At 37.2% G+C, this 13,305-nt stretch overlaps 1 protein-coding gene across 2 annotated transcripts in view; it reads right to left on the bottom strand.

The window, feature by feature from the left end:
* LOC149796968 (uncharacterized) overlaps positions 1-12,757 on the bottom strand; it is a 167,933-nt gene extending 155,176 nt beyond the window's left edge. The window contains exons 1-3 of one of the 2 annotated variants that reach the window (XM_089961651.1): positions 12,556-12,757; positions 9,118-9,163; positions 1,348-1,393 (exon numbers count right to left, since the gene is read on the bottom strand). In XM_089961651.1, the coding sequence (XP_089817777.1) occupies positions 1,348-1,393; positions 9,118-9,163; positions 12,556-12,742 (279 nt within the window). In that variant the 5' untranslated portion in view covers positions 12,743-12,757. The remainder of the gene's footprint in view (positions 1-1,347; positions 1,394-9,117; positions 9,164-12,555) is intronic. The other variant, XM_089961652.1, reaches the window with a different exon arrangement.
* Between the last annotated feature and the right edge of the window lie 548 nt (positions 12,758-13,305).

Below are 13,305 nucleotides of genomic sequence, written 5' to 3'. Positions count from 1 at the left end.
CTTGTTGAGACCTTTGGTTTAGGTATGATCTAATTTAAAACCAGTTTAAAGAAGGACTGTCGAACCTTTAACAGTTCAACTTTTACAGAAGAATTTCATATCAACAAGATCAAAGGCTTTCTTGAAGTCAAGGAAAACAATCCCAGTCATATGTACATTATCCTTTTCCTTCAGCCAAAGATCAATTAATTTGGTAAGTCCTGTTTGGCACGAGTGATATGTTTTAAATCCTGATTGCGCTTTATGAAATAGAGAGTATGTTTCAAAAAATGTATAGACCTGAATGGCTACATGCTTTTCAAATAATTTTGACCATACACAAGCATGTTGACTGAATCCTCTCTTTTATCCATTATCACATAATGAAATCCAATTTAAAAAAAAAAACAAGTTATAAAAAGCCATATTAAGTAAAGGAGTTCAGATGCACTTCATTGTGATGATACATGTACTAGTATACTGAGATATCTGCTGTATGCTACATTGTAACATCATCATCCCTGTGCTCCATTTCTGCAAATAAAGAATTCTGGACATTCCCCTTATATTTTAGGTAAAATCTTTCCATTCTGTATTAAAATCGTTGAAGGCAAAAGATCAGTGAAAATGCAAAATGAACTGAGTGCGATGCTGTATTCACAGCATACTGTTTTCTTGACATGGCATTTTCCCATCAACATCGCTGTGGCAGTGGTGTTGTCATTGCAGTAGGATGAACACATAAGCATCAATAAGAATGCATTGGGAGAAGCTGCTTAGATAACAGGTGTGGACAATTCCCTACTGGCCCAGCTAGTACAACTAACCAATCACTTGGGTTAGTGACACTTTGTGATAAAATGACTTACCAGTACATCAATAATTTTGCAGATTTGACACTTGCATCCATCCAAAAGGTGGAGAATTGATATAAAAAAATCTGCTTAACATAAAAAAAATTATGTGTAATTGTTAATAAACTGAATCTCTATTCTTTTCATGTAGATACGTATCACACTACCAAGTGTGTATGGCAATCTGTATCGATAAGTGGCAATGGTTGATCATCTTATTCTAAGTGAAATTTCATGTAGCCAAACATTTACATAGAAAAATGTTGGGGAAAAAAATCTAATTTTGAGAAAAATGTTCCCTTATAATCTTTGTAAGGATAATAGCTACAAATTGGAATTGTTGCCCCTGGCTAACAATCTTCTATTAAACTTACATATTTTCCATTTACCCTTGCAAACTTAAAAGATGAACATGCTTATGTGATCCTCCTATAAAAACAAACCATGCTGACAACATTGGAAGATAGGAGGATGATTTATTAAAAAGCCAAAGTGACATAGAACAAACAATTACCTCAGATTCTTCCTTCTGTTGACTACCTTGCCGATGCTGAGGAACTCTACAAGAAATTTTTTAAAAACAAACACATTACCACATAAGAACAATGCTGCAACAACTAGTAGGCTAATGGGTTGTGATTCTGCAAAAGTTAAAGACTAAGAGAATGAACATGTGGAGTGATAAATATTTTGTGTCCCTTTCTTCCACTGCTCCTTGTCAAGTTTGCATGCTTTCAGCTCATAAATAATGATTTGTCAAATCGCCAGTAAGGCACATTTTTTAATTACCACAGTATTTTCCTTAAAATCAAAGATTTCTGCTTGAAAATGTTACCAATTCATTAGTCTGGGGATTAACTTGTGGTTCATAGTTCTAATTTTAGTTCAGAAATCAAGTCCTGGTAAAGTGTCTGGTACCATATATACTCTCCCTCAAGTCCAACTGCATGCAACATTGACCCTGATCAACAATTACATACTGCACTTGCAGATTAGAATCTCCATTATTTTTTTACTCATTACTCCTAACAAACTGCATAGACCCAGATCTGCTGGCATATTATGCAACATAAGAGCTGGGTATGTGCAGTCTGCAGTTGTACTTAACTTATAAGCAAGTATATATGGTAATTTAATAATGGACCACCAAGAAAAGTTCTGCTCATTTGATTCTGGCAAATTTACTTAAAAGTGATATATTATTATCATAGTGGTGATCTTGTGATGCCTTTTTTTAGCAAGGCATACAGTACAGTTATAGTTTTTTAGTAAGGCATACAGTATAGTTACAGTGGGTTCAACATTTCAACTTGTACATGTATACTAAAATATTGCCTGCCTTATCTATCATGGAAGAAAGGGTGTTCTACATGGAAATGAGTGGACTTGATTATCAATTCCAATCCACCTGTTTACCAAAGTCCTTGAATGCATTTAGTGGATATAAATGGGACTTAAAACCAAATGTAAATGCACCTTTCAGAAAGAATGAATAAAGGCTCCAATGTAGTCAAAGCAGCTGTTAACATTGCGATTTGAACATAACATTTTCTAATGGTTTTCTTTTTAAACAAGTGCCAACCTAACACTGATAGCATGCATCTGTGTATTATACTCTCATTTCAACTTGTTTAAATAAAATAATATTGTAATATTAATCTAGTTTCCATGCTCTGTCATAGGTATATCAGTACAATGTACCATGTAAATGTATTCAATAAGGCTACAATTGTTACACTCTTTCTTGTAATACTACTGTATGTAACAATGTGTGTGTATCTGTAAATGTGACAAAGGAATGGGTAAAGATCAAATGAAGAGTGATCTATGCAGATTTAGGTTGCTTTAAACTCGTACATGTGAAACAAGTTTTATGTATGACAGATGGCAGCTTAAATAGGTGCACATCTAAATGCATATAATAGGCTTTATAAGTATCGGTTTCAACTTTCTTGTTCAATATATCGTGTGTTAAATGTTTTTATTGAATTTCACAAGTAGGCACACTGCAAGTTTGCTGTCAACAGTTCTAAAGGTATCAGAATTAAGGCCTGGGCATAATTTTCTTTACAATGTTTACTGTTTAATATAGTTTAGAATGATAGTCAGTGACCCTTTTTGGTCTGCAGCACACCTTCATCTACACATGCAATTCTGGTATTGATAGGTAAATTAATTTAAGAGTTACAACCAGGAAAGAAGGATGAGAATTTGGATAAATTGACCAGGATGAACAGAGAAAATTCTGTCTACTGCCTGCTTCATTATTAATGTAAATTTATCTTCTTTTTTTTACCCTACAACAATACTAAAATCAAACAATAAACCACAACAATTCCAAGGATGATCACTGTGAATGCTGTGTAAATTTATCTATGAGCAAATCAGCATTTTCATTTCCATCAAAGAAACTTACATGAGTAAACAACTAGCATTACTGTACTGTATATATGAACATAAATTACCATCATTAAATTACAAGAAGGAATGAAAAAACATACCATACAGCATATGTGCCCCCCCAAAAAAACTAATTTACAATAAATATCTTATTTAGTAAACAGTGTTTAATGCCTTACGAGTTGTCCCTAAGGAAATAAGGTGGGATGTATAATGTGGGGAAAAATAGTTGATACACATACAGTTACTTGAGATAGAAGACAGAACTGTCAGGATGAATTCACACACAATTTTGGCACCATTAGTTACAACAAAGTAGGTCACTGTTTATTTGCTTGTCAATTACTGGTGCTTAACGTGGTGTTCGGGGTGCTCTGGGACGGGTAGTACCTCGGGGGGGGGGGGGGGAGGCACATCAGGCTCCTTTGGGAGTAGCTCGTCCACCTTTGGTCCCCACCAGGCACTCAGCTCTCACCTGTGGCTCCATGCAGCTGTAGCATGAGCAGTGGCCACACCATTGGCAATGGCTTCGACTAAACAGCTGAACCAGGCTGAGGGTAGCTGACAGGCCTCTAACCCTCAGTGAGTTAGGAGCTTGCCTATCCTTGCATGTAAAGCCAACTTCAACAGACTGGGCAGAAGAGATCAAATGAGTGATTCAATGGCCACAAAGACGAATCTTCAAACGCTTTGTGAAGAGTGCAGGGCATGACAAGGCACTGAAGACATCATGGCCATCCAATGCAGCCAAAGTAGTCCCCAGCCATGACAAATCTTTGTACCACTGAGTTCCAACTACCAAGGCTGAGAGAGAGTGAGGCTGTCTCTGTGCAAGGCTATTTCACTTAAATCTCCTTCACACAAGGTCGTGTTGTGCACCTATCATTCATCCCCATCAACACACTCATCGTTCCTTACCTGCACTTACCAAAGTCCTATGGTGATGGGCGACTGGCGAAGCAATAGGTGGAGATGACCAAAGGGAGTTGTAGTCAAAGACCTGCATATAGGCGGCCCTCGGACAAGTGGTTTCTCTGCTCTGTACCCAGGGCAGCAGAACAATTCAGCAGCATCCACGGCGACTCAGCAGACCTTTTCAGGACAGCGCTGCTCACCCTACATAGGGAGGGGCCTAGAAAAGGTGACCTAAAAAATAGCCCGCCCTTCAAAAATCTGGCAAGCTTGCCACGGCTGGCAAGATCATCTATATCTGCGGTCAAAAATATCAAAGAAATCTGCTTCTTATTGGAGCATGGAACATCCACATTCTCATGGACAATGAGAACGTAGCAAGACCTCACAGAAGAACAGCCCTAGTTGCTAAGGAGCTTTCACACTACAATATTGACATTGCAGCCTTAAGTAAAACCAGGTTCGAAGAGGAGGGTTCTCTGAGTAAGCAAGTGGCTACACCTTCTTCTGGACAGGAAAAGCCACAAACGAAGACAGGATCCATGGAGTCAGCCTGACTATCAAATCAAGTCTTCTGAAGCAGCTCCCGGACCTGCCTGTTGGTATCAATGAGAAACTAATGAAATTGTGACTACCTATCAGCCACAAACGCCATGCAACAATCATCAGCACCTTCGCCCCTACCCTCTCGAGCCCAGCAGAAACCATGAAGTAGTTCTATGCAGACCTCAGCTCTGTACTGTACTTAGATCCAGCTGACAAGATCATACTACTGAGGGACTTCAACATCCATGTTGGCTGCGATTACGGTCGATGGAAAGTTGTGCTTGGCAAGCATGGTGTCTGCAAGATGAACAACAATGGCTTGCTCCTACTCAGCAAATGTGCAAAATTTGACCTCATCACAAACTCAATGTTCAGAATGGCAAACAAACACAAGAACACCATTATGCACCCCAAATTTCACCAATGGCACTTAATTGACTATGTAAACGTCTGCCAGTGGGATGACCTGGAAAAATTCATCACCGAGGTCATGCAAGGAGCGGAATGCTGGACAGACCACAGACTTGTCTGAACTACCCTAAAGTTGCGCACTGCCCCACATCACCCAAAGTGTCCTAAGCTTGTGCGCACAGTCTTCAACATTGTCAAACTCCAGCAGCTTTCCACCCAGTTCAATTTCCAGAAAAGCCTAGATGACAAGCTGTCCATCAATGGACCTATATGTGGAAATGCCTCTGAGAAATGGAACAAGCTCAGGGACAGGATAAGAAACAGTGACTCCGGGCCCCAAGAAGTGAACCCATCAAGACTTGTCTGACGAGAATAACGGTGCCATTGAAGATCTGCTTGCCAGAAAGAACAAAGCATTCATGGACTGGGAACATGCCACAAACTCCATCACCAAAAAAGACCACTTCAAATCCTATCAAGCTGAGGGTCAGAGAGAAATCTGCAAGATGCATGACCAGTGGTGGGAAAGGAAAGCTGATGAAGTGCAACACTATGCCAACACAAACAACTCCAAGGTGTTCTACAATGCCAGGATAAGGCTGGCATTAAGGACAGGTGGAAAGAACACTTTAGTCAGCTCCTAAACCTGCCCTCATCGGTCAGCCAATCTGTTCTTGACCAAATACCCCAACAGCCTATGCATGACCAACTGGATGTTCTGCCAATGATAGCAGTTGAGGATGGCCATTAAACAAATGAACTGTGGCAGGGCACCAGGAAAGGATGCTATCCCAGCAGAGGTGTACAAGGCTCTCAGTGAACAGACGCTGGAAGCATTCTGCAATGTGCTAATCAGCATCTGGACGGAAGAAAAGATGCCGGAATGACCTCCGCGATGCATCAACTATAACCCTTTATAAGAATAAAGGCACACGTGCGGACTGCAGTAACTACAGGGGCATCTCCTTGTTCTCCATAGCTGGCAAAATACTTACTTGCTCACATCATTCTCAATAGGTTTACTGCGGCAGTGTCAGAAAATAACCTCCCCGAGTCTCAGTGTGGTTTTCGCCCGGACCACAGCACCATTGACATGATCTTCGCAGTGAGACAAGTCCAAGAGAAGTGCCTTGAACAGAACATGAATCTGCATGCCATTTTCATCTGGCTCTTTCACGATGACATGACTGGAGAGATTCTCTCAGAGAGTGAACCCTCCAAGAAATTCCCCTTTATCTAACGGTGTCAAACAGGGCTGTGTACTCACTCTGCTTGATAGAGCCAAAACAACAAGCATCGAAGCCAAACTAATCCAGGCCCAGCTTCATTGGAATGGCCATGTCATCCACATGGATCAAAACAGAATTCCAAAGCAGCTGTTCTTTGGCAAGCTAGCCCAGCACAACTGATATCAAGGCCGCCCTCCCCTCACAAGAGGTACAAAGACAATCTCAAGATGCACATCAAATGGGCAGACCTTCAACCCCACCAGCTCGAGCTTGCTGCCTCAGACAGAAGTCACTAGTGAGCCCTGACCAGAAAAGCCAGTTCAACCTTCAAGGTTGACTGCCGCCAGCATCTTGCTGTAGCTCATGACAGACATCACAGAACTGTGTCCCAGCCACCCCCAACCACATGTGTCCCATGCCCCACCTGCAACCACCTGTGTGCATCGGAATTTGGACTCCAGAGCCACATTCGCGTCCACCGTCGATGAGATCACACAACTTGTCTCCCTCTGCTTGAGAGACTACCATGAAGAAGACATACACATACTGTAGAGAATGTTTTCTTTGAAGTATGTCAGAGGGGTAATCCTTTTCACAAGATAAATGCAATGACAAAGATTAACTGTTAACTAGTCAAACTGGCTTTCTTGCCTGTTTGCTATGTCTAACCTTTAGCTATTGTGCAGTCTGGCCACATGTGGCTGGAATTTTTAAAGGGGGCACATCCTGGGTGAAAATATGGCATATCACAGGGAGAAATGGCTCATTCATTGAGAATTTCATGTGTATTTGAAACGATGCAAAAAAATGCCACAAAAAAACTCCCGATCTTGGGTCCCAATCTCCCTATGTTTTTATTCACTCTTCCTACTAGGCTTTTAAAGTTGGCAGGTATGGGCAAATAAAACTTAGTTTATGTCTCTATTTAAAACAATAATGCTGCATAAACTGATATATTGCAAATATTATGCCATTTGATTCATTTCTATAAATATCTTAAATTCAAGCAAATTTCTTCACCATTGCAGGTCTTCTCATCATTCTCTTTCAAGGCCCAGTAATTTTTCATTAGGTTCTCTGATTTTCTGTTAAATCATCTTCATAGTGATATTCCTTTCAAGGTATACCACTGATCTAGAAATCATATATCACAGGTATATCTGTGACTGCCCAAAGTTTTACAAACTCGTGGATGCCAGTGCCAATTACATACCCCACCAACCATAATATGAAGTGTGCAATTTTTGTTAAAACTGGGGATATGGCTCTAAAAGTACTAATCTGGTAAAACCAAATCATATAAGGGACACAAACTCTTGCCGGGATAAAAATGCAGGCAATATTTCATGACGATACCTCAAAATGTTCTTGACATTAACCAGACAAGCGTGTGCTGGATGAATAAATGGGCACATATCGTAATCAAAATGGGGATAACTCTTAAAACGCTGATCTTAATGACTGCATTTGCTACAGAACAAAAGTGTATAGCCATTATACAAAGACATACCAAGTTTCAAAGAGTTAAGACAATGTTAAGTAAACAAAAGTGTGACTATGAATGTACCAGCTGATTCCAGTATAATCCACTCCCAAACTTTTTTTGCTGGAGGAAAAGTGGGGTATAATTAAGGAATGGGTTTTTTAAATGTTTTCCTTTATGAGTAAGTGTTATTTATATGAAGGCACTAAGGCACGTTTCACTGTTGTAGACACAAAAATTTTAGTTGTATCCAACTTTCCACATTATAATAAGCTTCACTAAAATAAATGGTGTACATGGATGTATGCAAGTTTGTCAATTTTTGTCATTCCATGTTCTAGAATTGCTAAAAGTGAGCTGTACATAATGTGACATCACTCAGTTGCTAATCATCAGATGTAACTGAGATTTTGAATTGAAAATTAGATATTTTATTGATTAAAAAATGCCTTGACATTGCTCAGTGTACTTCTTACAGATATATGTTCATTTATTTAATTGTAAAATGGGTTTCAAAGTGGTAAATATGCAGTCTGATCTACTAATTTTAAAGGAATGACTTTTTACGCCAGGCTGCATTGTCCTCAGCCTCAGAAAAGCAGCCTAAATTCAATCATTTTTTGCAAGTGATTATGACATTTTTAATCACTATAAATTTGATGCAGCTGTAAAGAGAAATTATAACTAACAAGTATAATTCTTACAATGAGGTGTCATTGTTTTTAATGAAATGTACAAAAATATGGGTTAAAAGAAAGCAATCAGAAATATTTAAATGTATAAATACCATGCTGTGAAGAAAAGAAAGAAACATGACCTACATCAACTAACAGTATTATTATGAATCTGACTAATTTTTTGTTTCCTCCCCACAAGTAAACTCAACATTTTTGATAATTTTCATTGTCGCTATTTGGTACTTAATACAGTCAGCAGTTATGGACCCCAACAACTGGGTTATAACAGCAGAGAGCTGTACATGTACTCTATGCTGCAATTTTTTAATTTATTTGGACCAGGATCCTTAATTCTAGCTGGGTGCTCCATCAACAAATGTTCTTCCTTGCCAATACTTAAATATGTGTGTATGTTTCTACTACTTTTTGGGCTTATTTCCAAAGCTTTCTTCAATATAATCTATCTTAACATTTACATAACAATTTTGTTTCAGCAATTTTAAGATAAACAAAGAAAGAAAAAAAGAAATATTAAATTCATATCATACAAACAATTACATGTCAGCAAAAGGCAAATGATCTGGAAGAATGTTAAATATTGTCCTGTTTTGTAAAAAATATCTTACCTCTGGGTTACCTTTTTTGGCATACAAGTTCCATATTTTAAACGATCTACAAGAAAAGAAGGGAAATAAGTGAAAAAAATTTAGTGGGGCACTTAAAGGCCCATCAAAATGTTTACTACATTTCAATGTAAGCGAAGTTTGGAAAAATCATGCTATGTAAACATTTTCCTCAAAACTTTACAAAATCTAGTGTTCTAACCATGTATATTGCAAGAACCATACCGCAGAAGTAAAATAATGCATGAATGATATTAAAACATCAGGGAATCTCAAAGGCTTCTGTTCAGTGCAGTGCTATATTCACCTAGGATAAGAATGATGTCAGGCGTGCAATATTTTCAGTGTACAAAATTTAAACACAATAAACATTTAGTTATGTTTGCTTTTATTTCAACTGTGCCTTTATTTTTACCAATGAGGACCGAGTCTACAATGATTTCTGACCCAAGTGAAAGTATACAGATGATGCTGTGATCAACTGTACATCATGTTTTATCTGAGCTTAAACTGAAAATCACCAGTTCCTGTTTTAGCTTCACCAATCAGACCTGGAATCTGAACTAAAGCCTTTACCTAGTAAATTTTCCTACATATATGAAGTGGAAAAACTGCCTACAATTCAAGAATTTTGTAAAAAGGTTCACATTAAAAGTTTATAACACATTTCTTTTTTCATCAGAGATAATTCATCCAATAAAGATTAGCATCTTCTTCCATTTGAAGAAGACAGTTTTAGCTGATTCAGCACTACTAAAAGCTCGTTTGTTTGACAAACAATTAAATCTACAGTAGAACTTCGAATATTCGTCAGGGTGTGGGACCAAGACCATGACAGATATGAGAATAGACAGTTAATAGAATATGTACATTAGAAATATTATACTATATACCAGGTCATTCAAAAAATCATAATATCTACATATGTACATGTACCTGTTTTTAATATTTTGATGTACAATGCTCCGACGGTTAATAGAGACTGACGGTTAATAGGGTTACGAATAACTGAGGTTCTACTGTATGTTAAAGAGAACCACTCCCAACTGAACATGATCATGGGTGGTGATCACATGCTAAAACACTGCTCCCTCAGTAACTCGTGCCCTGAGAACTAGAGAACACGCTTATAAAACAGTATCTGCCACAGATACTGTTTTTTCAAAAGAAAATATTTTTTACAATTTGCATGTTTCCACTGGTTTTAAAACTAACTTAAATTAAAGGTAGGTAGGAAATTTTTTGTGACTGCATCAGAAATGAGAAATCAGCCAACCGGAAACACACATATTATTTTCTGCCTAATGATTCTGATTTCATGGCAATCCATGAAGGGTTTGAACATTCCAGTGCCAATACAGAATAGAACAAAATTTGTTGTCAGGAGAGATATGCTCAGCAAATCAGGCAGTGAAATGTGAAGTGATATTTGTCAAGTGTATCACAAACTGCACATATTATCATGTTCTCATTTGCACTTTTTTTTTACTTTTACACCCATTAAATTCATATTTCGTTATAATTCACCATTGATTTTACATTCTACCATAACTAAATCTATATAGTGACAGCAGAACTAAAGGATAAAAACAACACGTTTCAATTTTGTTGTATCTTGAACTGAATGTCAATCTTTTTGGAAAAAAAGTATTATCGTTTAATTTTGAACAATCTAATAGAACATATATATTCAACACTAAAAGCAGTGACGTAAAACAATGTGTTTTGGCAGTACACATGTTAAGTGTATGGAAACCATGTGGAAATGTTTTAATGATTTCATCAATATAGTTTATCTTGAAATTAAAGGTAATTTATGAAGAAAAACAAACTACGCCATTATTAAGTGATATTTATTCACAGTTAATTTCAAAATGATTATAAAATGAGTATTCAACAATGTAACATGCCATACACACATAAGTTTTTTTAAAGGTCCGTTGGTAACTCATGTCCTCGTTTATAGTGCATCAGTGTTTCTGGAACCCATTGTGTGCGAGTTACTGAGGAAGCAGTGTAATTAGGTAGGAAGGCACACTTGGTTTTTGTTTAATAAAACAATGAAAAAGTGGTTTGTACTAATTTATGATAGAAACTCTGTAAATGGAGGGAATGGCATGAAACAGAGGCATATAAAGATAGGCTAAAGGATGTGTATTGATACATGTCCAATAATATGCTTAGTGTCTGACCGAATACATCATTCATAAAACCACATGATGAACATAAAGTTGTTGTTGTTGTGGGGTTGTTGTTGTGGGGTTTAATGCCATTTTTCAGCACATGATAGGCTATACATGGCAGCCAGTATTAATAGTGGAGGAAGAACCCGGGGAAATCCCTGGAAAGAACCACCGACACACAAGAAGCTAGTAAATATAAAGTTTAGGATGAAGTACTGTAATTATGAGTTTCAACTGCATAGTTCATGTAGCTACTGTAAACAAACTGACATTCTGATGTTACAGTCTCTAATGGCTGCAAATGGTAACAGTAATAATACAGCATGTCATGTAATTTATTTAATAGAAATACTAAATATTTTCCATTCTGGAGTGAAGATGATATAAAATATGTCTCCTACATACAATATGTAATAAATCAAAACACAAACTCATTTTTTTTAATCTCACTTTTTTATCAAGTAAACATGTTACAAAGCAGTTTTTTAAAAAAATGTACCTGCATATTGAAAAAAACATTTTAAATCGATAGTTTTAAAATGTATGCATATTTAGGGGGCAAAAATCTGAGCTGATTAAATACCATAAAATTAGCAAAATATAAAACTGGTGTGATGGGGGGGGGGAAATTATAAAAATGGCACCTGTTACTGAGGCCTCTAGCATGAATGTGACCGTCAGACGGTTAATTTTTTGTGTGCTTTCTTTTTACAGTTCTTTTTTCTAGAAAAGTAGATTTTTATCATCAAGCATTTTTTGCAAATCTGCACATAACAGTACTCCATTGGTGACTGATGCAAGCTTAACGCTGTTCAAAAAAAAAAAACACAAAAAAACAAAAAAAACAAGCAACAAACAAAAGCAAGGGTCTGAAGGAATAAAATCATGACGAGTCATCAGTAACTGCTATGACCCCTGTTCAGACACTGGACCCGGTCATACTAAACGATAAGTCTAGTACCAGAACGGGTCATAGCAGAACTCTGATGAACTTTTGTCACTCAAAATGTATTTCTTCTTGTTATTTTTTTTTTCTTTTTTTTTTACTTCAGGCTATTGCATTATCCATCCGCGTAGCTAGTCCTAGACTACTTTTTGATCATAACCATGGAATTTTATCTAGGATAAAATTATTGTGTGTAGATTTTAATCTTGCACCGTTTGCTGCAGCCGACAAAAAAAGACATTGTTGCAAACGTCAAATTGATACTCTCACATTACTTACTAATAGTAATATTTTGATAGCCCTACTTATCACCTGTCTTTCGGTTATTACTTTCATCCAATCTGCTTCGATCGCTATGATTCATGGATGTTGCGCCATCCCCCATCCTCACCATCCACCATATTGCTCGACCCCTGTCGACCACGCCTTCCAGGATCCGGGCACTGGAGGAACACACCCACACTTGAATTGCCAGTGGGTGTGTCAGCGGGTCAGACATGCGAAAAGGAAATCGATCAGCATGACCTGCTCTTGCCCTGAAGGCATTTCGTTCCAAATAACAGCACCTTTTTTTAACCTACTTTCTTCATTGTGATTGCCTGCTTTTCCGCTGTAAACTTTTGATGACCAAATAATTTCTATTTAGCTTATCGTTTGTAATATTAATAATAATAATAATAATAATAATAATTTAAATAAATCCACACAAAAACAAACAAAAAAAGCTGCTTACACGAATCCACGTTGAAATGATACGAAATAGAATTGAAATAAAGTAATGACATAATGTTATTTGCAGTATTCTCAATGTAGCTATACACGAGATAAGTTATTTTCTTTCTTTCATACGGTGGTTCTCTAAACTGTAGGCAGTTATTTTCGTATGCAATTAACTTAACATAAATGCCCGATGGACAGGTTAAAACTTCAGAGAAAATATATCATAATGAGATGAAATAAACAGCTAGTTCTAAATTTGACATGACTTTCGATACAACTTTTAAGATGAACACGAAACGAAGAATAAATAAAGCAGATTTCTTTATCGTTTTTTTTAATAAG

The sequence above is a fragment of the Sinohyriopsis cumingii genome, chromosome 6 (genome assembly GCF_028554795.1).
Source record: "Sinohyriopsis cumingii isolate HCF-2022 chromosome 6, ASM2855479v2, whole genome shotgun sequence".
In the NCBI taxonomy this organism is placed as follows: Eukaryota; Metazoa; Mollusca; class Bivalvia; order Unionida; family Unionidae; genus Sinohyriopsis; species Sinohyriopsis cumingii.
This window is presented reverse-complemented; position numbering and strand designations above follow the sequence as displayed.